General features: G+C 40.3%; 3 protein-coding genes across 3 annotated transcripts; all 3 read right to left on the reverse strand.

Moving 5' to 3' along the window:
- Window positions 1-3505: 3505 nt before the first annotated feature.
- tmem147 (transmembrane protein 147) lies at window positions 3506-8189 on the reverse strand. Its single transcript, XM_010780217.1, has 8 exons — window positions 8084-8189; window positions 7202-7304; window positions 6797-6866; window positions 6615-6680; window positions 6224-6360; window positions 6034-6118; window positions 5138-5259; window positions 3506-4388 (listed from the first exon to the last, which is right to left on the reverse strand). Exons 2-8 carry the CDS (start codon window positions 7276-7278, stop codon window positions 4268-4270), a joined length of 678 nt encoding a protein of 225 aa, XP_010778519.1. The 5' UTR covers window positions 7279-7304; window positions 8084-8189; the 3' UTR covers window positions 3506-4267.
- Window positions 8190-8796: 607 nt separating this feature from the next.
- On the reverse strand, window positions 8797-11071 carry LOC104953303 (secretory phospholipase A2 receptor-like). Its single transcript, XM_010780221.1, has 3 exons — window positions 10794-11071; window positions 10068-10710; window positions 8797-9301 (listed from the first exon to the last, which is right to left on the reverse strand). The coding sequence occupies exons 1-3, from the start codon at window positions 11069-11071 to the stop codon at window positions 9074-9076; spliced, it is 1149 nt and encodes a 382-aa protein (XP_010778523.1). The 3' UTR covers window positions 8797-9073.
- A 1904-nt stretch (window positions 11072-12975) lies between these two features.
- Window positions 12976-25331, reverse strand: gapdhs (glyceraldehyde-3-phosphate dehydrogenase, spermatogenic). The gene is made up of 11 exons (XM_010780218.1): window positions 25284-25331; window positions 18972-19030; window positions 18539-18635; window positions 18170-18276; window positions 17474-17564; window positions 17259-17377; window positions 17066-17147; window positions 16791-16942; window positions 13912-14074; window positions 13563-13660; window positions 12976-13462 (listed from the first exon to the last, which is right to left on the reverse strand). Exons 2-11 carry the CDS (start codon window positions 18998-19000, stop codon window positions 13393-13395), a joined length of 1008 nt encoding a protein of 335 aa, XP_010778520.1. The 5' UTR covers window positions 19001-19030; window positions 25284-25331; the 3' UTR covers window positions 12976-13392.
- Window positions 25332-25645: the final 314 nt, after the last annotated feature.

Here is a 25645-nt window from a genome sequence, read left to right on the forward strand (position 1 = left end):
CAGTGCCTTCATGGACTGAATATCTAAGCAGTCCAGGCCTACGGTTCAGAGGCAGAGCAACCTTTGGTGGGGCAAAAATATGAAAACATAGGATACATGAGACATAAAATATACCCTTTACAAGACTATGTTTTCTCACTGTTTGTGTAACTCAAATAAAATGGTCCAATAAACAGGCTTGTGATCAGCATACGCAGCTTCTTTAGTCAAATTAAATGCTACTGGGAAGCTTTGACTTGGGCCTTGTGACCGGTACACCTGCAAAGGGTCAGGGGTGGTACCATCCTGATCGTTAGAGTCACACTCTTCTAATTCTTGCTGCAAATCACAAGGTCAGGCTAATGTCGATGTGTTGCTGCAAACACACAGTACTATTAGGTAGCAGCAGAGCCCATTGTTGAATTCCCCCCCCAGCTGACAGAGGGAGGAGAGAGAAGCAGAGAATGCAGACAGTCTACTAAACCGTAGAAGTGAAAGGGGAAAACCCGAAGTGACAACGGAGGAGGTGTGTTGGAGCAAAAATCCTTGTTCATTTATAAAAGTGTACAACAGGACTACGTGCTTCATTCAAATAGGGGCAGCATTTGATCAATACATCCCTTATTTAAAAAAAAAAGCTTACTACCAACGAACATCAGAATAATAATTTGCGAAAGTCAACCAAACTCCCAAAGCTACAATGTTTCAGCCATGTTTGTCCATTTTTGTGTTCACCATAGAGTTCGTACACAAGTAACTTTCTCTGTCATTTATTTTAAATAAATTCCACTTACTGTTTATTTCAAATGCACTCAATCAATGTTTATTTATTTATATAGCCCAATATCACAAATGTTACATTTGTCTCAGTGGACTTCACAGTTTGTACAGAATATCAGTATGACAATACGACACCCTCTGTCCTTAGACCCTCACATCGTACAAGGAAAATCTTCCAGAGAAAACCCAGAGTTTAAAGGGAAAAATGGGAGAAACCTCAGGGAGAGCAACAGAGGAGGGATCCCTCTCCCAAGACGGACAGACGTGCAATAGATGCCGTGTGTAAATTGAAAAGATAATACATTTTTAACATAGGTAGTCCAAATGTTTGGAAATGCATGTGTGTATAATAGGAAGATGAATCCACGAGGATATCCATCCAGGACTTATGATCCAGGACCACAGCCACGACTCAAGATCCATGACTCGCGATCCATGACACAGGACCGCAGGATCATCCATGACTCCGGATCCCGGCGTATATAGACACCAAAAAGAAAGAAATTTGGGGAAGCTGGGTTAATCGGAACATGAGAGTACACAGGTATAGACAGAGAGAAGGAAGAAGTAAGATGTCCCCCGACAAACTAAGCCTATATCAGCAAAACTAGGGGCTGAATCTAATCAGCCCTAACTATAAGCTTTATCAAAAAGGAAGGTCTTAAGCGCACTCTTAAAAACGGATAGGGTGTCTGCCGCCCGAACACAAACTGGAAGCTGATTCCACAAAAGTGGAGCTTGATAAGAAAAGGCTCTGGCTCCCATTCTACTTTTAGAGACTCTAGGAACAACCAACAACCCTGCATTCTTGGAACGCAATGCCCTAGTAGGACAGTAGGGTATAATGAGCTCTTTAAGGTAAGATGGCGCCTGCCCATTAAGGGCTTTGTAGGCGAGAAGAAGAATTTTAAATTCTATCCTGTGTTCTATAGGGAGCCAGTGTAAGGCAGCCAGAACAGGAGTAATGTGGTCCCTTTTCCTAACTCTGGTTAGTACACGAGCTGCAGCATTTTGAATCAGCTGAAGCGACTTGACTGACTTCTTGGTACACCCTGATAATAAGGAATTACAATAATCCAGCCTTGAAGTAACAAATGCAATGCACTGAAGCTCATTGGACAGAACACTTGGACAGAAGTTGTCAGAAAAAAAATGAACAACTTCTATCTTTGACTACACAACATATGTGTCGTTTATATACCTGCTACAAAGTTATAAGAAGTTCAAAATTAATTTTTTTTCTATAGCTCGCACAATTTGGCACTGTTCCATCTCCTCAACACTGTACACAAAGAACATTCCTTGTCTGTAACATGATCTTTGTCTGGAATTATGGTTTAGTCAGGTAAAGAAAACATTGTCTGTGATTTTGTTCTTCATCTCCCTCTGTTAACACTCAAAGTTGTATCCTAACCAAGGCTTTCACGTAAAATAATGTCTTCTTCTCCTATTTCTTCATTTCTATTTTTTTGTATTCCCTCCCTCCATCAGAAGGACCATCCATTCAGTGTGGAGGTTGATCTCTTTTCAAGCATTCCGCCGATTCAAGACTCTTTTTCTCTTTGTCAAATGTAATCGCAGAGGTGTGGGAACAGAGGGAGAACTTTTATAACCATCCAACAGTAAATGGCAAACTTACACTGGGCTGCTGCTGCTGCAGTGACTCATTGGAGATGCAGTGTTACATTGGATTGAAGGTTCATATTTACATTTATCACAAAACCCAATGGTATTAATAGTTTTAGAGTTCTGCAACATTTTTTTATGGACATTGTAATCTGTTCTTTCTTATCTTTTTGTTTTCTTATGAGCACCAGTGGTGGAATATGACTTAGTACATTACACAAGATCTGCATTAAAGCACATATTTGAGGTATTTGAACATTACTTGAGTATTTCTATTTCATAAAGGTTGTACTTCTAATCCAAAGTGTAAATAATGCTGCTGTTGTACATTTTACTCCACATTTGTCTGACAGCAGTTACTTTTCATACTACACATTTGTTCACATATTTTTCTATCCAGTGAAAACAATTCATGTCCAAATGTGATGATTTTGACTTCTTTCTGATGAATTGAACCTTTTAAGAATTTAAAAAACATATTCTACTTTAAAAACCTGTTTGAAGCTGCGATAAAATGTGCCATAACAAAGCTAAAAATAGATTTTTCTGAGAAAAATAAATGGACTTTTTAGAGATATTTGGTTCTTACATCAGAGCGAGGCTGCACATATTTAATGATCTTTTAGAATAAGATGAGCTACTAAAGATGAAACTATGTAGTTTAGTATGTAAAAGGTGTTAAAAATAGCACAAGCTCTAATATATACAGAAGTAAAATACATCCAAAAATGTAGGACAACAGGGACTATTCACAATGAGTGACATCCCTATGTAACAATGTAGCTTCTATTGGCTAGTGCTCCAACACTTTGGACGTGATAGAGATGTCCTTCCCCTTAGCCTAAGTGGTTGACCAATCACAAGAGAGTCAGCCAGCTAACCAATCAGAGCAGACTGGGCTCTGGGTTCAGACTGAGGGTGAAAAGAGGTGCTGCAGCACAGGCAGTATGAAAAAGATAAAGAGCTTTTTGAACATTAAAGCATGGAGACATGTCACAGAACAAAATACAATTAAAAAACTAGAATGTGAGCATTTAGGGCCCCTGTGAACTCATTCTTAAAAATATGACAGCCACTCATGACAGCCATTGAACAGTATTGACAATGAAGACTCGGAGAGCAGAGATAAGACAAAAAGACATATTTATTACTTAAATGTCAAAATCACAGATACTCACAATTCAACAAAATGTGATCATAATGCTGAGTTCACTCAAACTGCAGGACTGTTTATTTATTTGTTAAACTACAAATACAGAAATCAATTTCTTTAAGAATTAGAAAAAATCTTGCTAGTTACGTTTGAACTACTACATAATATTTACTTGAAATACAAGTAATATATAAATAAATTCATAAATTGGTGGCCACGCGAGGAACTATCACTGTCATTCGTTTCTTATAAATTCACTTGACTATTTAATCTAAGATGGCTCATTCGACAACACATAAAAAAGAAATGTTATATAAATTCATTTGTGGTCTTCCTGGTACAAAATTCCCCTGTGTAACAAAATCAACACAGCAATGGAAAGCCAATCATGTGACAGAAGCTCTCTGATGTCATCACTCAACCAGCAGTGTGTACTGGTTGGACTGAAAGCAAGCAAAGCTTCAGTTTCCCATCACAGGTCTTTACTGACTGATGACTAAACATCTTGAAGAACTGGTTAGCTTTCCAGTGGGGTAGCTTAGCCAGAATTGTACCTAAGACCAGTTCAGCAACCCATTATCAACTAGCATTTTTCAGTAGTCTTTGATGTTGTATGGTGATACATCGACTGAAAACAAAAGGCCTCAGGAGCTTCTAGGTTATGACAACTGGGGTCCAGTCTGGACCCAAAAGGCCGTTGGAGGCTTATCCCAGGGTACTGGGTTTGACTTAGTTGCTGTGGACCAGAGTGACAAAGAGAAACAGAGAGCAGAGAGAGATGGCCCCGGTCAGCACGGCTTTCACCAACAACACGGTCCAACTGCCCAGCAGGAAGATGTTGACAAACAGCCTGAAGAGGGAGAGAAACACAAAGTAAGTTAAAATGGGAAGGAACAAAAGGACAACAGTGCATTACTGCAACCATCCGTAAGATAAAGTGCAAGTACAAACGCACAGTTAAATGGCATGTATTGTTTGTACAAACTATGGTTTACTTCAGCCACTAATACTGAAAACCCAAATGTAATAAAATGATCTGCTGGTCCTCCCGTTGGTCTCTTTACCACTTGCAAAACATTAACACATTTTGGAGGATTTTTTAATGAGCAACATGTTCTATAAACAGTCAATCTGTAAATCACGTGCTAGGACAGTTTGTTCTGGACTCCAACACGGCGCACACATTTAAAGTGTAATCTCTGCAATAGACAAAACGTCCACCCAACTGACCCGGGGTCCAGTACCATCTCTTCTCACATTTAAAATGAGATCACAGCACTGCACAACTCTCTATACTTCAGGGAAAGAGATTTCAAAGATATTTTAGGTTTGTCAATTGATGCAACTTTTATGTCGTTCATTTGACTTGCAAGTTTGTTTATCTGACTTGCACTTGAATTCTAAATTGGAATTAGTATTCTTGCTGTTATATAGTGCCCTCCTGTGGTTGCAAAAACAAAGCACAGCCACCACATAGATGGTAAAAACAGACCCGACTTTTCCCTCAAACAAATACTTTTTGGAAATGTGCGTTCTTGTCTAAAGCTAGATTAGGTGGTGTGTATGTCTGAAGTTTGTGTATAAGTGTATCAGACTTACTCCATGAGGAAGGCCTTGTAGACACACAGAGCCAGCAGCACAGTAACAGGAAGCCTGAAGCTCTTAGGGAGGTCGTACCGTGTGAACATCCACACCACTGCTGCCATGGCGATATAATGGACCTAGAAAAACATACAAATAAAAACATGTTACATTTGTTGGACAGACACCCAGGAAGAAAAGTAACAGCAACAGCATAAGCATAGTGGAAAGAAGAAAAATTATGAAAAATAAAATTAGTAAACAAGTTAAACAATAAAAAGTACAGCAATAAAAAAATGTATAAAGAAAAGGAGTAAACGCATTAAAAGATTAAAGCACATAAAAGCTAGTCTGTAAACATTTATTTTAGGAATTAATTAAAAAAGTCACTGACACTGTTTAAACTCCAAACACTAACTAAGCCGTTTATGATACATAATTAAAACGACTGAACATTTTATTTGAACGACGTTTATGCTAATAAACTAAATAGATTGTATTCAATGGTTTTCTTGCAATTAAACACGAACAAAATCGTAAGCTCCTGTCTCGTGTCTTTTTCTGGAGATATCCAGAAATTCTAACATTTTAGAGGAAAAAAGTTGAACATGAATTAGAGTGGTCCTCATATTTCTGTTTTTTAAATTTTTTTTACATATCGCGGTAGTACGGTAAATCAAATATAGCAACAGACTTGGTGGCGACATTTGCAATTAACAAGATAGGAGGGTTTGAAAAAAAGATTCAAAAAATTGCATTGAGAAACAAAAACTAAAAACATGATAGAGGATAGTGAGATGGAAGGAAGAGGGGGAAAAGGCTGACATAAAAGACAACAGATTAAATGACAATTTAAAAAACACAGCAGCAGACAGAGTGGAGTAGTGAAAAGCAAGAATAGGACGGCTACTCACCAAACTAATGTTGGAGTCAAAGCTCATCTGGATGTACTTCCAGTCAAACTCAATCCCTCTGGCTCCCACCCACAGAGGAAGACACCTGAAGATTCATAACACAACACAATGGGTAAGATTCATCATTTTTATATCAATAGTAATTTAAGAACGCTTATGTTTCTTCTTCAGGCGCAGCATCGCAGCTTACCTGGACATCACAAGTTCCGCTGTCGCCCAGCCCATGGCCGCCACCATGATCTTGTACTCTCCTTTGCCAGCATTACGGGACATCACCAGATGGAGACCCAACAGGTCTGCCATGTCCACTGTCGACTTCATGAATTCCTAAAAAAACATTTATTTATTTAACAGGGACAGTGCACATTAATTAACATTGCTGTAAATGTGCCAGAGTTAGCCAAGAGGCTATTTTTCTACTATAGTCCCTGGACAGATTTGAAAAGTCAACCTAAAACACATTTCATTTTAAACAAGTAAATACAATCATTATAACCTCTTTCACAAGATATTAAGACACTGGTTTTCTTTGTATTTTCATTAAAATAGTTGAAAGGAATCTGACAGGAAGGAACACTCACCCCTACGAAATCATAAACTCCAGCTCCTCCTTCCCATGTGGGGAAAAATGTAGCTAGGAACAGCATCTGCAACACAAAAATATTAACCCGTTTACACACTCCGAAACTCAAGCTTTTTCCTGCAAACTCCCCTGCCCAATTTCACAATGGAATATTATTTAATCCCCAGAAAGCCAACTCACTTTACAAAGTTGGACAAACAAGTACGTTGCTCCAGCCTGGACACATCTCCAGAAGGCATTGTACTCTGAACTAAAGATTGAAAACACAAAGAGAAAGAGTTAAATGACAGTCCGGTCTGTAAAATAAGGGGGCAGAAAGACATGGATAAATCACAAATAGGAGGCTATTTTTTAAGACTTGATAGCAATAATTGTTACAAAAACAAAAATGTGTGGTAAGGCAGAGGTACTGCCAAATCCAAGAGCACACTACACAGTTCTAAGAAGATTATGTTGACCCCCTCCCAAACCCTACACAATACTAAGCAGATTATTAACAGACTTCTTAGTCGCAGAGCATGTTGCTACAACACAGGAACATAGAAAACCAATGCCAAAAACGGTGTATTAATAGTAAGCACTCACAGGCCACTGCACTTGTATGTTATAAAGTAAGGGAAATAGGCCAGGGCAAAGCAGTTCCCGAAGTGAAACAGCGTCATGTTGTCTGGTCACAGAATTCAGCTCCCTGAAGAAATAAAGAAGAAGAGGAGTTCACTCAGTCGACTCAGCAGGTCTGTTGTTAAGGGCTTTGGCACACACAAACACATATTTTTTATTTTCACAAAATATTGAAACGTACCCAACAAAAGTTTTCAAGATATCAAATGTCTTCTTTTGACTGACTGACTATGAATCTTCCAAAACCAAAATATATTTATTTTAATAATATATTAATGTATGTATTATTCATAAAACACAGGGAAGCAGCTAGCATTTGATGAGCTTAAACCAGAGAAGTTTCTTAATGTCTGTAATTCATTTGTTTCTACACTTGTACGACACTTATCTATAATAATATTTAGAAATATTTCTTTATTCCTGATTTGGCATATGTATGTCTACTTGCTGACCTTTATTCGACAGTCATTAACAGCCTACACATCCTGCTGTACAGTTCACACTGGAGCTAGCTCACATTATACGAACAGGCAAACGGGCTAATGTACAGCATTTGTAAAGCAATAACAAGTGAAATGATCGGCAATTATCTTTTTGAAGACATTTACATAGTTAAACTATTTATTGTAAAAAGTATTTACGGAAGTGAATAAGCTGCACATTAGCTAATGTTAGCTTAACTACAATCCCGTCGCCTGCGCACCGCTACACGCGCTGCTGCTGTATTTACAGAACCCGTCTCCAGGGTTATTTTGTATGTGAAGTGTCACATTAAGCGAGTCTTCATTAAGGTTTTATGTAACTGTTTAATTTAGCAACTGTAAGGAAAACCCGTCCTGTACTTACTGTGTTAGAGAGCCGGGGTGATGCACAGTGCTGGCTCGTTGAATGACAACCGGAAGTGCGTTTGGCTCAGCCTCGAAATGCCTCCGACTACGTCACAGATAGGAACCATAGTTCACATGTAATGCGTTCATTTGAGTCTAACAGACAATATTGCATTAAGTATTGAGTTTATATAAAAAATATAAATTGTAAAATTAATACAAATAGTTAAACATTTTAAATCCTTACTCTCTGTGTGTTTTTTGAGTGATGTTGGAAGTGATGGGCGGCACACATGCACAAGTGTGCATTTGTTTCTCTGCAACAAAAATGCATGTGTGAACGAACATAACTGTGTATTTGTATGTACCTGTATAACAAAAATAGTGCGTGTATAAACAGCTGAGTTGAAAACTATATTTCCAATAAAGGTACATACTTAAATACTGAAAGAACTGGTACTGCCTGTGGGCGTGCATGTTTTTTGATGATCCAAAATGTGAACGTGTGATTTTTCTTCAGAAAACAGCAAGTTCACTTAATCAACAGATGATTTCATTTCCAAAAGTCTGCATTTTAAATATGTGTTACAACGACTTTGAGGTGGTTGTTGTAATATCTGATGATAACTTTTTTTTGTTTTTTTTGTTATGAACTAGGTGATATGTAGCCTATAGCTTTACTTTTCAATTATAAAAAAAGGAAAAAAATGATACATGAGTAGATAGACCATGTTTTATTTGTCACATTTATGGACCTACCGCAGCTAATGGGATTCAGCTGAATCAAGGTCTGATTTCATGGTAATGATGAAAGTCTAAACAAGGAGTATTCATATGTCCATTGTTTTACATTTTTCATTCCCACTGTATGCCAATATTCTTTCTAACTCTCTGGCAAAAATAAACCAGGTTAGTCTAATTCTAATGATCTGATCAAACCCTTTAATATATAGATAGAGCTCAGTGTGTTAACAAACAAAACAGGCAGAAATGAAGCACTGAAAAGCTCTCAAACCCCAAGATAGTCTGTCTGATTAATGATAGTTTTATATCTGTAGCAGATGAAGTTTCTTCTCTCCAAGCAGTTCCTGGTGATCCAGTGGTTGGTGTCATGTTTGGACAGGGTTCCACAGTGTTTCCACTGGGACGGGCAGTCCGGCAGCATGGTCTGGTCCTCCAGCTGCTGTCCGTTGGACCATCGCCACTCCCCTCCCAGGAAGCGCAGGCTCGTCCAAACCTGAGAAACATAAGACAGGCCTTGAGAGTGACTCCCCCTTTTAAAACGGTTTTATCTGTAACTGCTCACTCTTTCATTCACATTACACTTGCCTGGCGATGAAGCTGTAGTTTTATTAAGCTTAGAAACAATAAGGTTGCCAATGTTAATTGAAAACCCCCAAAAATGATATTCTCGTAACTCAATGAACTGACCTTGAAAGCTGAAGATACAGTTTTAAAAAACAAGCTAAAGGTTAGTTTATTTTTTAGCAAAAAGTAACCATGAAAAAACAGGACTAAGGCACCCCTGCATTTCTTTTATATTACTTAGTAACAATACACCTGTGCTTATAAAAGAGCCATCAGTGGATACATTTGCATTTAAATGATATCTCAAAAGGTAGAAAAATAAATAAGCCAATTAATGAATCAACTCCTTATTCTGTCCTTCAATTATTAAACATTAACATTGAAAACTTTGAAATAAAAAAAAGTTCTTAATATCCTATTCATGATGACTCTCATAATTCAGACAATTAAGGAACTGCAAGAACATCTGGGGGGCTGTGAGTTAATACAAATACATGTTGTTTCTAGAAATATTTGATATTTTTATTTCTAGAGGTCTTAACATTTTTTAAATAAACTATTACATAGGGGGAAATCATCCCTCTTTTATGACAGGTTGTATATTGCGAGCACTTCAACCGGGTATACATGGTGGACATTGCTTCACTCTAAAGGGTCACAAGCCAGCATTGAAAGCCCACCACCTACTCCCAAACCTCATCAGTGGTGGCTTTGTAGATCCTATCTCTGACGTAGTTGTATTCAGCCGGGACTTCCAGGCTCAGGAGATCGTGTTTGTAGATGCAGGGGCTTGGTTCGTCCTCACATGGGCTCTCCATTTTCCTGCAGTGCTTCAGAGCGTCCTCCCATGTCTTGTTCTCGTTCACCACCACAAGGTTGTCATCATAGCAGAGAAAAGGAAGCTCTGTGGAGCATGCTTTGCTGTGAAACTTTTGATTTACAGGATCAAAAGAGCCACAGTCGGCGTAGCGGGGTTCTCCTTGGGCCCAGTTTCTGAAGTCAGACTGCTGATCCCTGATCCAGCTCCAGGTCTCACCAGCTTTTCGGTGCAGCCCGATCCAGCCAGCAGACTTCAATTTGCCGGTGTTATCCATGGTGATGGTGGCCAGGTAACTGTCACTTTTATCACTGCAGGAATCAGAAGCCGCGTACCAGTCTTTTTTGTTGTCATGATGTTTAATCTCATTCCCTTCTGTACAGAAGAATGGATGTGTACTTGAACATCTCACACTGTGCCACTTTAAATCTGCATCCACAAGTGCACAGTGGTCGCTCTGCTCTACACCGGCCCAGAGGACGCTCTGTGAGAAGACTCCTCCTGAGACCCCCTCTCCACCTCTGAAAAGACATGAATAATGTCTCGCTCAGCAACTAGAATTTATCTCATCAATATTACACGATATTTGCATCAGAATACTCACTTTGGATCAATCCACCTCCACGCTGAGTCGTTCAGAGGGCTTCTGCGTAGACCCATCCAGACTGGACTGACGTTCAACAAAAACCCATTCATGCCCAAAATATCCACTATGTTCCCAGCAGCTAAGTCAACGTGGTTCCTCTGGCAGTACAGTCTGGCCTCTGACCAGTTCATCCTCTGAGCTGGAGAGTAGACTTCCAATTCTATGATGAACGCCTCCAAGCAAAGAGCACTGAAGAGCAGGAGGGAGAGGGTGAGCTCAGAGCGGCTGTTCACCATGACTGCTCCTTTCTACAAAGATGTGTCCGTTTGAGAGCAGGGCCAGCTGTCCCTCTGCTTTTATACCAACTAAATACCTGCATAGTCCCACTGAGACACACCCTGCCACACCCAGCTGACCAGTATAAGCTCTATGGAAAAACTAATGGAAAATCAACAGACATATAGGATTTCAAAATGCTTATTTGATGTCACATTGTCAGCTTTGCCTATGATAATATGACTACACAGATCATGCCTCAATTTCTCCGTGACCTGGATAAGCTCTATCACCTGAAGTTTGTATTTTGTGTACAAATTCCATCTCGGTTAATTCGGAGATATCCATGATTTCCGTGTGAACAGCAAGTGCGTTTTGATTATAAGCCAAAGGCTCCTTGAGAAGAGGGAAACTCATCAATACAAACAATTGAAACTGTTATTTAGAGAGGTCATTAAATGGTTATTGCAGAAATAAATATAGGCCATAAAAGGGGGTCTTCATTTTATTACAATCATAGGAGAAATAACTTTAACTTCTCATTTGTTGAGACTACTTAGTGTCAAATGTAAACTTAATATATTGATAAATTGGCCAAGAGGACCCATCTGAGAGTAAAACTGAGTGTGTTAGTGTCCGTCTTAGTTTGTTCTGTGTTCATAAGGTACATAATGTGAACGATAAAGATATGATTAACAATGGTTTGGGGAAATGGAAAAAAACACATTTTCTATGTCCTATTCTTCCTTCATGATTTCCTCATGAGACAACTTATTGTTTTTTCTTCTTTATCCCAAAGAGACAACTCTATTTTCCCCTAAACAAAATATCTGTGCAAATAGGGACAACAATAAGATAATAATATTAATATTAAAATTATTATAATAATTAGATCCAATACGAAATAGCATGTCACATTTACAGTATGGCACTGGCATTTTGGAGTGGTGATAAATAAACCAGAGTACCATAGTTTGTTTGGCTTCTATCTGCTTTTCATGTTGCCTTAAAATAAACAAATGACAAGAAAAAAAGGATTCAAAAAACAAAGAGACAAAAAACAAAGTGGACCCAACTCCAGTCATGTGTGGAGCAGGGGAAAGCTCTGTTTTCATCTGGGAGCACATTCAAATGTTCTACATTCAAAACGGTCCAGTCTCTCCAAGCATGCATGGGGAAATCAGGCAGCAGGCAAATGATCGGATTTCTTTTTAGTCAGGAGATGCTGTTGACCTCATCTTTGTGCTGACCTCTCTCCATTTGTCTCCTCCCCCTAGAACATGATCTTATAACAAAGTATGTTACCAGGTCATTGTTATGCCCATAGTTCCACAGCCGTGTTGAATGGGTTGTCCCTATTTTAGTGCACCCAATCAAACAGCAGGGGGCACTGCAGCAAAAATCATTATACAAATGTTCTAAGCTTTTCATGTAATTTCTTTAATAGCGAGTAACTTGGCCGAAGCATCAGGAAAAAACAGCAGGGCAGCATTTCTTCTATATAAGGATGCAGCCTTCATGCTGAGTCCCGCTGCAGTACACTTAGAGAGGCAGCAGGTGACTCTGAAGGTTCCTGCTACAACTAAATAAGTAGTAAAAACAATTGGAAAATGTAGCATGGTGGAAATAAAACATGGCAAATTAAAATTATGCCAACACAATTAGAAAATTAAGGATAAAAACAATAAAAAAGTAAGTAATTAAGTTTGAATTTGATTTACTTATTAGCAATAATAAAAACAATTATGTTATACTCATTAGAGGTAAGAAGCACAACGTTTTAAAGTTCTTGTGAATATAATTTTTTTATGTATTCAATTATATATATATTTTTACGTGTCTGACCTTTTACAACATTATGACAGTGTTATGGCTCCATGAGACACAGTGAACAGATAATACCAATAAAAACAGGACAACGTGACAGCTTGAGGTTTTTGAAGTTTTATTTCTGTCTCATTACTCTTAAGCCGAGTTACAGTAGCTCTTCCCCTCAGCTTCCTCCTTCCACTGGTGATGAAGTCTTTAAAACACACCAACAGGGAGATGAATACAGTAGTTACCATAGTAGTGAGCCATAAGGACACATCTAAAGATGCAGTGGGAGATGCAGAGGGGGCACACAGACACAAATACTGTCACCGACCGATTGTAGTTAAAGGAAAACAGATAAACTCAGAACACTCAAACACACAGTAGCTGCTGCCTACGTTTAATGTAGTAGAGTTAGGGGCCGTGATGCTATGAATTTGCTATGGGTGGGGTGTGTAAAAGAGAAGGGAAAGTGTGGTAGGATGGTGGGGGTGGTCCCTTTTCTGACTTCCTTCTTGGCCAGGAAGTTTTACTCCTTGGAGTGCATGTACAGCATCAGGTCAGCGACACGGTGGCTGTAGCCGAACTCATTGTCATACCTGGGGAGAGAGGGAGCGGACAGAAGAAAGAGGAATACATTGTTTGGTTTGTAAATGATAGAACTGTGTAGACTATTGATCAAGACAATTGAAAACATACCAGGAAATGAGCTTGACAAAGTTGTCGTTCAGGGAGATACCGGCACCAGCATCAAAGATGGAGGAGTGGGTGTCGCCAATGAAGTCAGAGGAAACCACCTGCAAATTACAAAGTGAATCAGAACTCACAGAGGAAACATCCATTTCCACCTTTAATGCAAAATGAATAATAATAATTATCATGTAAATTGTTCATCTTTATCCATGCATCCAAATAAAATGGACAAATGCACATAACGTGGACTGAACTGAAGTTCTTTGTCGAATCGTTACTACCGGTAATTCACAATTGTAGTTCTGGGAGCCATGTATTAGCTTCACAGTGTGTGTGAAGTAACTCTGGGTGTTACCTGGTCCTCGGTGTAACCCAGAATTCCTTTCATGGGTCCCTCCGCGGCCTTCTTGCAGGCTGCCTTGATATCGGCGTAAGACGCAGGCTTGATCAGACGGCATGTCAGGTCCACCACGGATACATCAGCCACGGGCACCCTGAACGCCATGCCGGTCAGCTTTCTGGGGAGAGGACGGACATAAAAGAGATATCAGACATGTTCTTCTTACTGCATGTAGTGGAAGGGATAATATGCAGCGGCCCGGTCATTATTGCGAAAGTATCCCGACAATGTAAGCAGGACCCTGACTTAAAAAAAGTATCTGTTCAATTGCGCACCAAAGACTGAACGGCAGCTATAGCAATGTTACTTTATGTAACTGATTGAGGTTTCCGCAACATAACTGTCCAAGACTGTTCAAAGTTTCCTTTAAATTCAACAGTCTTTAAACAATGCCATTCCCCATACCATGTTCCCTTTAGGGCAGCGTTTCTCAAAGTGTGGGGCGCGCCCCAGAGATGTGATAGGTGGGTCGCGAATGGACGCAAGTTTTTTTTTTTTTTTTTGGACCTCAGGCCGGAATTGAACCTGGGTCCTCGCGGGCTTTAGTGGACTGTTACAGCTGGAGACTCGCAACGGCGGTGGACCGCCGTTGCGAGTCTCCAGCTGTAACAGTCCACTAAAGCCCGCGAGGACCCAGGTTCAATTCCGGCCTGAGGTCCAAAAAAAAAAAAAAAAACTTNCTTTATTTGGGGGTGGACCTCACATTCTCTAGGGGGGTCCGGGGGCATGCAGCCCCGGGAAGAGTTTTTTTGAAAATGTTGAAGTTAAATGCATCAATCTGGTGCACTTTGAGCACAAAATGAATTTATGGACACAGCTCTCGACACTCAATGAAAGGCAGCTGTATACTTTTCAATAATCCAAACATCTTTAGATCACAACCAATAACAAATCATTTAAACTTATTCTTATCTTATGTTACCTATAGTTAGCATTCTTTCTTTGTATTGATGCATATGTTACTAACCACTCCCCTTTCAAACTGTGTCTTTATTTCTTTACTGACCTCTAGCACACAGTGGAATGATTTATTAACTTGTTTGTTACAACTCGGCCTATATTAAATAGATGGAGGTATTAGTTTACACAGATGAGCAAAGCGTTTGAGAGCCACTGAGATAACTTTGACTAAAGTTTCTAATCCCTCAGAGAGTCCTTTAGCTCAGTGAGCTGATCTCTCTCAGTCCCCCAGGAGAGAGCTCTCCCTCTCCTTCCTGTTGAGACAGCTTAGAGCAGTGGTTCTCAAACCTTTTCTGTCATTCCCCACTTTGAACATGTGGGCCTTTTCAAGCCCCACCTGTTCCTCATCACTCCAATCAAATGGTAGGCCAAGCTTAAAATTGTCAAATGTATCGTTCTATAACAGGGGTCTCCAACCTTTTTTAGGATGAGAGCTACTTTCAAAAAATAAAACAAGTCGTGCTACTTTTGCTGCTCTTTTTAGTTTTTTGCAGTGTATATGTTTAGCACATTTGAACATTATTATATGCTGACCTTTAACCTTTGTGTGCTGTTTGGGTCTGTGGTACCCGTTTTCAGTGTTTATTAAAAGAAAATGTATGCAATTTAATTATTTTAACCTGCTTTATTTGGGGGTGGACCTCACCTCCTCTAGGGGGGTCCGGGGGCATGCTCCACCGGGAAGATTTATTTTTTTAATGTTGAAGGGAAATGCCTCAATCTGGTGCACTTTGAGCAAAAAATGAATTTATGGATACAGCTCTCAACACACTGAAAGGGAGCTGTATACTTTTCAATAATCCAAACATCTTTAGAATATGATCAAAACCAATAACAAATCATTTAAACTTGTTTATTCTTATCTTATGTTACCTAGTTAGCATTCTTTCTTTTTATTTATGGATATTTTACTAATCACTCCCCTTTTAAACTTTTTTTTTTTTTTTTACTCTCCTATAGCACACATTGGAATGATTTCTTACTTTATTTTTTACACCTAGGCTATATTAACTAGATAAATGTGTGCTTTCTCTAGCTCTCTCGCTCTCTCTGTCTCGCTCACTCACAGAGGCTGTGTTATCCTCCGTGGCGATGACGGCTTGCGTTAAAAAATTATAATAAACATAGGCCTATTTGTAAAGTGGGGTGACACAAACGGGATTTTGAAAAGTNTTCCCGGGGCTGCATGCCCCCGGACCCCCCTAGAGAATGTGAGGTCCACCCCCAAATAAAGCAGTTTAAAATAATTAAATTGCATACATTTTATTTTAGTAAACACTGAAAACGGGTCTTACAGATCCAAACAGCACACAAAGGTTAAAGGTAAGCATATAATAATGTTAAAATGTGCTAAATATATACAAAAATAAAAGTAGCCCCCGACTTGTTTTATTTTTTGAAAGTAGCTCTCATCCTAAAAAAGGTTGGAGACCCCTGCTGTAGAACGATACATTTGACAATTTTAAGCTTGGCCTACCATTTGATTGGAGCGATGAGGAACAGGTGGGGCTTGAAAAGGCCCACCTGTTCAAAGTGGGGAATGACAGAAAAAGTTTGAGAACCACTGCTTTAAGGTTTACTTCCTGTTTGTCTTCCTCGGCTGTTTCCTTTAGTGTTTACTTCACAAGTCTTCAACCTCTTTCCTGCTTTTTATTGCATTGCGTGCTATTTGCTTATATAAAAAAGTATTTTTTCTGATGGAGTAACAAAAAACAAGTGCTTTATTTATTTTTTGCCAAAGGTCCCTTGATCTGAGTGTCCTTCCTAGCAGTTTGCTATTGATGATGAGCAGGCCACTGAATGTACAAACTGACCGATCAGAATTAAGTTTTCATCTAAGCCAAGTAATAATATCAAGATGTGTGTGTCCTTACCCGTTGAGTTCGGGGATGACTTTGCCGACAGCCTTGGCAGCACCAGTGGAGGCTGGAATGATGTTCTGGTGGGCACCGCGGCCATCACGCCAGGCCTTGGCGCTGGGTCCGTCCACGGTCTTCTGGGTGGCTGTGTATGCGTGCACTGTAGTCTAAAGAGAGGAGTGTCACATCAAACAGAACATCAGTGCTCTGACACACATTCATGAGTTAAAATACAGGGTTTTCTATGTTAAAGTCCTTACAGTATAACATTTAGACACACTGCGACTTACCATGAGAGCCTCCTCAATGCCAAAGTTATCTTGGATGACTTTGGCCAGGGGGGCCAAGCAGTTGGTGGTGCAGGAGGCATTGCTATCAACAGAAAGACAGGTCACTTAGTATTGGACTCAAATGTAATGGAATTGCTCCTCCCAAATCTATGAGCATGTTTGTGAAAAATGAAAGGTCCATATCCAAACACACCTGACGATGGTCATGGTGGAGGGGTCGTATTTGTCCTCGTTGACTCCCATGACGAACATTGGAGCGTCGGGTGAGGGGGCGGATACGACCACGCGCTGTGCTCCACCCTGGATGTGAGACTGCGATCGGAGAAGGAAGAGGGCACAGGTTAGAAACCGAGACATTAGGCAGTCTGTGTTATCTGTTTCTATGTGTGTGTGCATGTGGGTACATACTGAGGCTTTGTCCACACTGAGGAAGACTCCGGTGGACTCCACAACGTACTTGGCTCCAGCTTTGCCCCAGGGGATTTCTTGTGGCTTCATGCTGTAGTCAAGGGAAAAATAAAATGATGATCAGGAAAATTAAGAAGGGGGAGTATGAAGAAAAACTTTTATACACTTGTATGCACTCTTTTTCCGAGTCAATACTAATAAAATAAAAAGGTTAACAAAAGGAAGTAGCCCCAAAACACTACAAATAGCGAGAGTGAAGTGAGGGGTCCTCTTATTAAAACAGCACACACAGGGCATTTTAAAATAGAGTACAGCAGAGCCTCTTTGGATCATGTTATGCCAGTGATGAAACGTTTTAGTTTTTTTCAACACCTAGGCAGTTAAGGTTCAGATCCTGCCATATTTAGCATGTTATTTGATAAGAACTGAATAATAATTGACGCTCAGTGCTCAGAGGATCAGGACTCTCTAACTATTCTTTCTGATGGCGTAGCATTTTGAAGATGAGGAAGCACCATTGCTGAACGGACTAAAACAACAGCCGGCACCACGGGTGGAGGGCCAGCTCCAATGAGTGATCGCCGAGTCAGCACAAAGCCTCTATTTAGGATACTGAATAACAGGAGGTGAAACTGGCACTAAATCATTTAAAATAAATCTGCTTGCCACTAACCACTAAACATCATCCACACTTACCACTGGAAGACGGAGATGGCCTGGCCATCGACGATGAGCTTGTCCTCCTCTTTGGAGACCTCACCATTGTAACGGCCGTGGGTGGAGTCATACTTGAACATGTAGACCTTGGAGGCGGGAAGATAACACAAGTTTAGCTCAGGTATAATTAAAAACATAATCTATGAGTCAGTTTTCGGTTTGTTATTTTGCTAACCAAACCCATTCAGAAATAAACATTTAAAGCATTAAAGCTTGTGTTTCGACCCAATGTTATAATTTAATAAAAGTGAGTAATATATATGTTTTAGTTCTAAGATACTCCTGTGATATTTAAATACATTGCTGTTCATTTTCTGTATGCAAATATGTAGATCTACGCTTTCTCACCATGTACTGCAGGTCAATGAAGGGGTCGTTGATGGCCACGACCTTGATGCCCTTCTGGAGGCAAGCCCTCAGGACCAGGCGGCCAATACGGCCAAATCTGCAGGGAGAGAGAGGAGGGAGGGGGATCAATAATAGTTGTTTTGCAAAAATGGTGGTATACTTTTTCAGAATGTCACAGACCTTCCATAAAAACACATGAAATCATGAGTTTCCACTATTGTATTCCTACAGCTCCACTGATGTTAAGCTATGATGAAATTGACAATAAAACCTGACTTCAAGCCTTTTTTGTGACATCTAATCAGAGTAAGTTAATCTTTTCCTGTGCCATTATTACGACATTATTGATTGATTATTACAAAAGTCTGCTTTACTTGACATCCTAACCTAACAATCACAAAATCAGTCCTGTTTGTGTGTGTTTTAAACTCACCCATTGATTCCAACACAGAGGTCTGACATGGCTGCTGCTGTTTAGGGGGATTGAGATACCTGAGAGATACAAGAAAGAAACAGAGGGACCAAGGACATTAGAACTACAGCTACCGATTGATGGAGAAAACATGCAACACATCCAGTCTAATGAATGAACAGTGCCAGGAATCACTGCAGCTGTCACCATGTCCAATATGCGCTCCGTACTGAACAGGCTCCAGAAATGACTAAAAGTCTGTATTTGGGGGAATGGAGGATTCCAATCCAACATGTTCACAGCAGTGAAATTAATTCTCTGCATTAAACCCTGCGGACTGATCTACTGCAGGCCTGTGTATGTAGCTTAAAGCATTTCAAAATTCTCTGTGCAACAAATGTTAACATCTAGGCTACTTTCTATATTTTAAATGTGTTGCATGGTGTCAGCTCCTACAATAACATGAAGACAGGCAGGGAGCAGTAGTTTCACAGTACAGTAGAAGTGTGGCGCATTAGCACTACAGCGAGGAAGAAAACACCTAGAGGAGGTTTAAAGTGCTATATAAATAAAGCTGTATTGTATACATGAGGGTTAGTTTCTGAAGTTATAATGTCAAGATGAGCTGGTTACTACTGTCAAAGTTAGAATACCAGCTTGGGTTTGACTGTTTGTTACCAGTGACGGTGCAGGCTGTTTTATGTTCAACACACAAAAGTGGGGGCGTCTTACATCATGCAGGGACATGTTTAGACAACAATGAAAGGAGAGAGAAATTGTAGGTACTGCACGCAACTTGACAAACAAAGACTTGCCGACTGAACAGAGGAAGCCTGGGTTTGACTCAACTATGTGACCTCCTTTACCCTCAGCATTCCTCTCCTTCTCATGCTGTGCACTCATTTGCCGGTTCTCCTCTCAACGCTTCTTGTCCTCGCCTTCTACTTTTCTACCACTTGCATCCCTTCTCCTTTAATTCCTTTTCCTCCTTCATCTTCTGACTCCACCCCTTCTTCTCCTTTGCTGTCCTTGAATCTGTTTGTGCTCGAAGGGATATACACTCTGATATCTTATTTAGCTTCGCAAATCATGTCTTGGGACTTGCAGCTTTTGGCATAGATAACTAATATTATCTAATATGGTCATTTACAATTCAAATTGAGCTATGTTTACTATTTATTGTTATATGTTATAAGACAATTACACAATTTAGAATGAATATACAAATTCATTTAAGATGTATTAAAGGTCAATAAAACTGTTTGTAACATGTACCCAAACACTTACTCATACAGGTGAACAGATAAACAGATAGTGGTCGAGTGACCGAGGTTAACGCTGATTGTCCTTGATTTTGGTTGGTTGTCGTTTTAGACTATAGTAATCTCCTAATCTGTTGTGTGTATGCGTCTCACTGAGTGTGAGTCGTGTGCGTCCCAGTTGGGAGCCTGTAGGACAGGATGTCGATCTGGTGAAATGCATTGTGGGAGCACTTTAAATAGACTAAAATGGGCAAGCAGATTAGGATAAATCTCTCTCTCATTTTCACACGCGCTCTCAAATGTGAACAATTCTCCATAAAGCTTGGAGCAATTTTACTTTAATGTATTCACTTGTTCTTAATTGGGATTTTAAGCCAATCTGATGCCAGTTAAAATCAATTTATTGAACTGTCTGCCACCGTTTCCACTGTCAGATTTCCAACAGGGTGATTTGTAAGTGTATGTGCTTGTTTTTTGTTTCGTCTCATGTGCCTTTTGTTTAGAGCTGAGCAGCCATTTTGAACTCTGCTGGTAGCATCTATTATACAAGGTCGCCAAAGGAGAGAGAGGTAGAGAGAAAAGAAAGAGGGTGCATACAGTATTACCATGCTGTTCTCACATTTCTATGTCTTTCCCACCATGTCCTATTGTGTGTTCAGAACTCTCCTCGCCCTGTGCACTTCTCACCATTTGTCTCACTCTGTGGCTTTCTTCCTCTCTCTGTTCTCTCCGTTTTCTTTACACAGAGCCGGGTTCCCTGGGTTTTCCAATATAAAATGGTTGCTCTACTGACAAATGATACTACTTAAAAGAGAAGGCTATTCTGATTCACTAAAGCATGGGGAGCGCCTGGACAAAGACTAATATGGCCACATTAGAGAGATCTGTTGATGGATAATTAAACTTCCCTAGTTTGCAGTGTACAGAGAATAATAGTACAATTGTTTAAGGCCAAACTATGAAAATGTGAGTTGAATAACTCTGTGTGCAACCCCTGATGCCCAGCAACAGTGTCTGGCTTTTACCCATTTATACGAGAAGCCAAAAAAACATTGCCAACGCAGATTTAATGAATGCATATAAGGAATTAAACTGTAGCCCTACTGTTCAGCTTCCAAATGTAGTGCCAAGTTGCATTTAGTTTAGGTATAAACTGTGCTAAATGTACTTAGGCATTGATAGTAACATTAAACTGTGTATATGTTGTTCAATCCCTGGTTCAGTACTGTTAAATCATCCAATTTCTCAATGTAGAGTAACATTCATTTTTTCAATTGCAGCAAACTTTCTTCAGTACTGGAGGCTTGTCTCTTTTGTCTGCAGAGCAATCAGTCTGATCTGGCATTCAGCACACACTCACACAGACATGTCTCAGCTCATAGAGGCAGTGTTGTGCATGCAAAGCAATGAAGTGACATGCTGTTAGCTGCAGCTTGAAATCAGCTGACACTCAGAATATCAAACCTTCCCCCCCTTTCCCACACCACTCAAACTAATCATTACAATTCAACTCCCTACCTCCTCCTGTCCGCGCCTCTCTTTGTCTGTCTGATCCCCCTCATTTAGCACCACAACCCTCGTCCCCCCTGTCCGAGCTGCGACCCACTCACACAAACAGAGTTTAACCACGGGGGGGGGGGGCAAACTGGGGCACCGCAAAGAGCACTGGGGGAAGGATGACTCATGACTAGTTGGGCAGAAAATAATTCTGCATCAGGTGGACGACTAAATATATTAAACATGTGAACGAACAAGGGATGGGGAAGAATACCTCTTTTCTCTTTTATGTCAACAGTATTTGAAGAGCCTTTGGATAGTGTGTGGACTCCAGTCTAACCTAATATGTACCTGAGTTTTGAGAGGATTAAATAAATAAACCATTTACACGGCTACTTATTTGGTATAGAGTGGGTCATTTTAAAGAGTTTAAGAGTAAAGATAGAGCTCCTGCCCTTGCTTTTCCTTTTCCCACTCTGCCACTCCCCCTGCCTTCCCCCGCTCTCCTGGCTTTCAGTGTCTTTTGCGTTTGAAAACCTTCCTCCTTCTGTCACACCCTCGTCCTCCAGTATTTTTCCACTGCAGTGCTGATTGGATAGTCTGCCTGGCCTTTAGCCTATTAGCTTTTCTCTTCTTGCCCGCCTTTCTGGTCGCAATTTAAAAAAGATATACATTACAGAATCAAAAATCATGCTTTACGCCTCTTAGATACAAACACTCTGATAGAATCGATTCAAACTTTCTGTGTTCAAAACTTTTCCTGCTTCCTCTTCTTCTTTTGCTGCTGCCCTTTTTACAGTGTCACCTCTGAGGCAATGTCACTTTCTGCTAATAACCAGTCAGTTAAATGTCCAATGCCATCACCACACACACACACACACACACACACACACACACACACACACACACACACACACACACACACACACACACACACTAAGAGCTTTTGTCAGCAGGCAGATGACAGATTCCCTTCGTGCTCAGACCCTGTGACTGGCCTCTTTTTCTCAAGCTACAGTTCTACAGTGTTATGCTGTGTTTGCTATCTTCTTGCTGTACAAACAACTGGCCCCATCAATATCTGTATAAAAAAAGCTATGCAAAACTGCTTTGTTTTACAAGTAAGGGCTGCTTTTGTCCCAGACGTCTATCCTTACCTACTGTAGGGCTTATTTCCCTAAATGTGTGACAGTTAGGTGCAGAGCGCTGTGTCACTCTTGAGATCCTTCTCTCTGACACACATCCTGGACAAGATGGCTGGTTGATCATTGAGCAGAATGGAGAGGAACACTCATGTTAACCTTGGCCTTGAAACAACCACATCACATTATGTGGAAAACGTGTGTTAATCTAGTGAAAAACAAGTCATAATCAACACAAGAGGAACTAATGACTGTATGAAATATTCTCAGGAGTTTGAGTATGAGGGATTCTTCCCCATCTATACAATCATTTACTTAAGTGTGTGTACAGAAGGAAGAGTAGGAGCTTATGTCCAACATAAGTAGCACGTGCAGACTTTAATCTAATAGAAGAAGAGCAAAAAAACCTATCTACTTGTAACGCCAAGAACCTGAGAGTCACAACCATAACTATCACCAATGTAGTACACCCCATGACCCTCATACTTGCATATATTACGATGTGTGTATGTGGGTTGTCCATATCTCTTTAATAACATGAATGTAATCACTGATATACTTGAACATGCATGATAATCTCATTGTTATACATGTGCAATACAAATTATTTTTTGATTAATTAAATACACAGGGGGTTATAATGATAAATTATGTAAATTAAAATGATTCTGATGCATGGCAAATTGCTGTTCAATTTCCCCGAAACTATGATAATAGATCCTTCAGTTTGGCAACTTCTACAGCTTTTGACTATACTAGCATCTCCCCTGGCAGCTCTGGGCCTGTTATGAGTGACCTTCAGTCATCCAGAGCCTGAGATAAGAGGCCTTACTCCCCATCCACGAGTACAGTGGGGGAAAACACAATTTCAAGTAGATATATAGTTAAAGAATACAGCTTAGCAGCTGGTCAGCATCACTGCTGCAGCACTGTCGCAGTTTGACTGTGACCTTCTCAGCTGCAGTGATGACCTTCAACAGGGAGACAAGGCCACACATGGCTGCATCTGCATGTACCACACCTTCATGGGATGTATGAAAGTAACTGCTAGCAAATAGGCATTGCAACAGTAATAATACATTACACTATTTTTACTATTATAAATAATGCTGAATACTAAATAAGGCAATAAAGAGTTAAGGGTTTATAGTGTAAGGCTGATTGGCTTAACAGATTGCAATTAGTTTGGTGTGGTATTGCTGCTTTAAAAAGTGCAGGCCTCTTTGCGAACCGCGTCAACAGGTCTGTCGAGTCAAACTGCGACAGAATAATGCGACACCACAGTCCTTTGCCCTTCACAGCCATCACTGCAGCCTGTTGCACCACGCCTCTCTCACCTTTCGACATTAAATAAAGCCAAGCTTATTTCATTTTTTCCCGTTTCCGTTCTTGCATCACTGTGATCTGTAATTCCCGTCAAGTACAACTCATCTCTGAAATCTAATGGCGGAACGACATGTTTCATCATGAAGTCTGGGGAAAGCACGTAGCTTACCCTTCATGCACGTACGTTAATTTCGTCCATTACAGCCCAATACAAAAATGTACCTGCAGTCAAATTACAGCTTTTACATCTAACACATTCAAACTCACTGCATAGCTATTTTCAATGGAATATTGTTACGTTTCTGCTGTGATAAACGCGGAAATATATATTTTTGTATTGAGGTTATATAACAGGGAGACTAATCCACTTCCGCAAAGATGCAGCAATGGGAGCTGCCAATGTCACGTCACGCACTCAGTAAAACAGCTCAGCTTCAGATGAATGAATTAAACGTTATGAAACAGCTCCATATTATGTACCTTTTCTTCACAATGAGGCACGATTGCTTTTGATTCTCTTGAGAGTTTATAGATAGAGGATGTGGGTGCTGGCTATATGATGCAATGAAAAACTGAAGTAGAGAGAACAACGAGCAGCCTCTCTCCTGACTGAAAGGCCATGTCCGCATCCATTTACCATCCTCGCTTTTCTCTTCCTGCAGACCATCATAAAAGGTGCTTACTGCTAGACTGTTTCACCAATGCAACATTAAATGTGACAAAAGCTAATGTTACCTCACTCTCATCCTCTTGCCTGTTTGTCTCTCGCCACTGTAAACGGTTACGTGGCCGATTAAAACATGCACTGTAATGGCTCCAGGGTGGCTACTGGCTTCCATAAATCGTTTACAGCTTTTAATAATTTCAGTCTCGGGACAATATTCGACGAATTTAAGGGTACATATGTATATTTAAAGCGGCATAGTTAACCTACTTACTGTACGACTGGCCTACATGTGTACACAGACATATAAGCTAACATATAAACCCGTAGTGAAGGCTGAGTAGTGTCAAATACTGGTAACGTCATCTATCAAGTCACATTTGTTTTACTGTATAATGGCTTCTACACAGTGCAGTTTACGGTAAATCGGTGTTGGGCTTACCTCCTGCTGATGCTTCTTGAGTCTGGGTGCGCAGTACTAGGTGCCGCCTTCCGCTTTTATACAAGACACGTGCCTCGGGAAGCCTGGTCGTCCTGGCGACGTGACGTCACCTCATCCTATGCTGCTAGGCTCCATTCTGAACGAGGGGCTGGTCACGGCTGCCATAGTAACTAGAGAGGGAATAAATACTTTTTCACACATCTTACTCATAAACTAATATATGACAAGTGTGGTGTGATGATGAAAGGTGATATTAAGCAGAGAGAAAAACAGGCAAGCAGACAGAGAGATGAAGGACAAGCCAGATAGGACAGACAGAGACACTGGCAGGATGCCAGCGTGGAAGTGGGGAATGATGAAGC

This window comes from Notothenia coriiceps, unplaced genomic scaffold, assembly GCF_000735185.1.
Source record: "Notothenia coriiceps isolate Sejong01 unplaced genomic scaffold, NC01 NC01_scaffold00021499, whole genome shotgun sequence".
Taxonomy (NCBI): domain Eukaryota; kingdom Metazoa; phylum Chordata; class Actinopteri; order Perciformes; family Nototheniidae; genus Notothenia; species Notothenia coriiceps.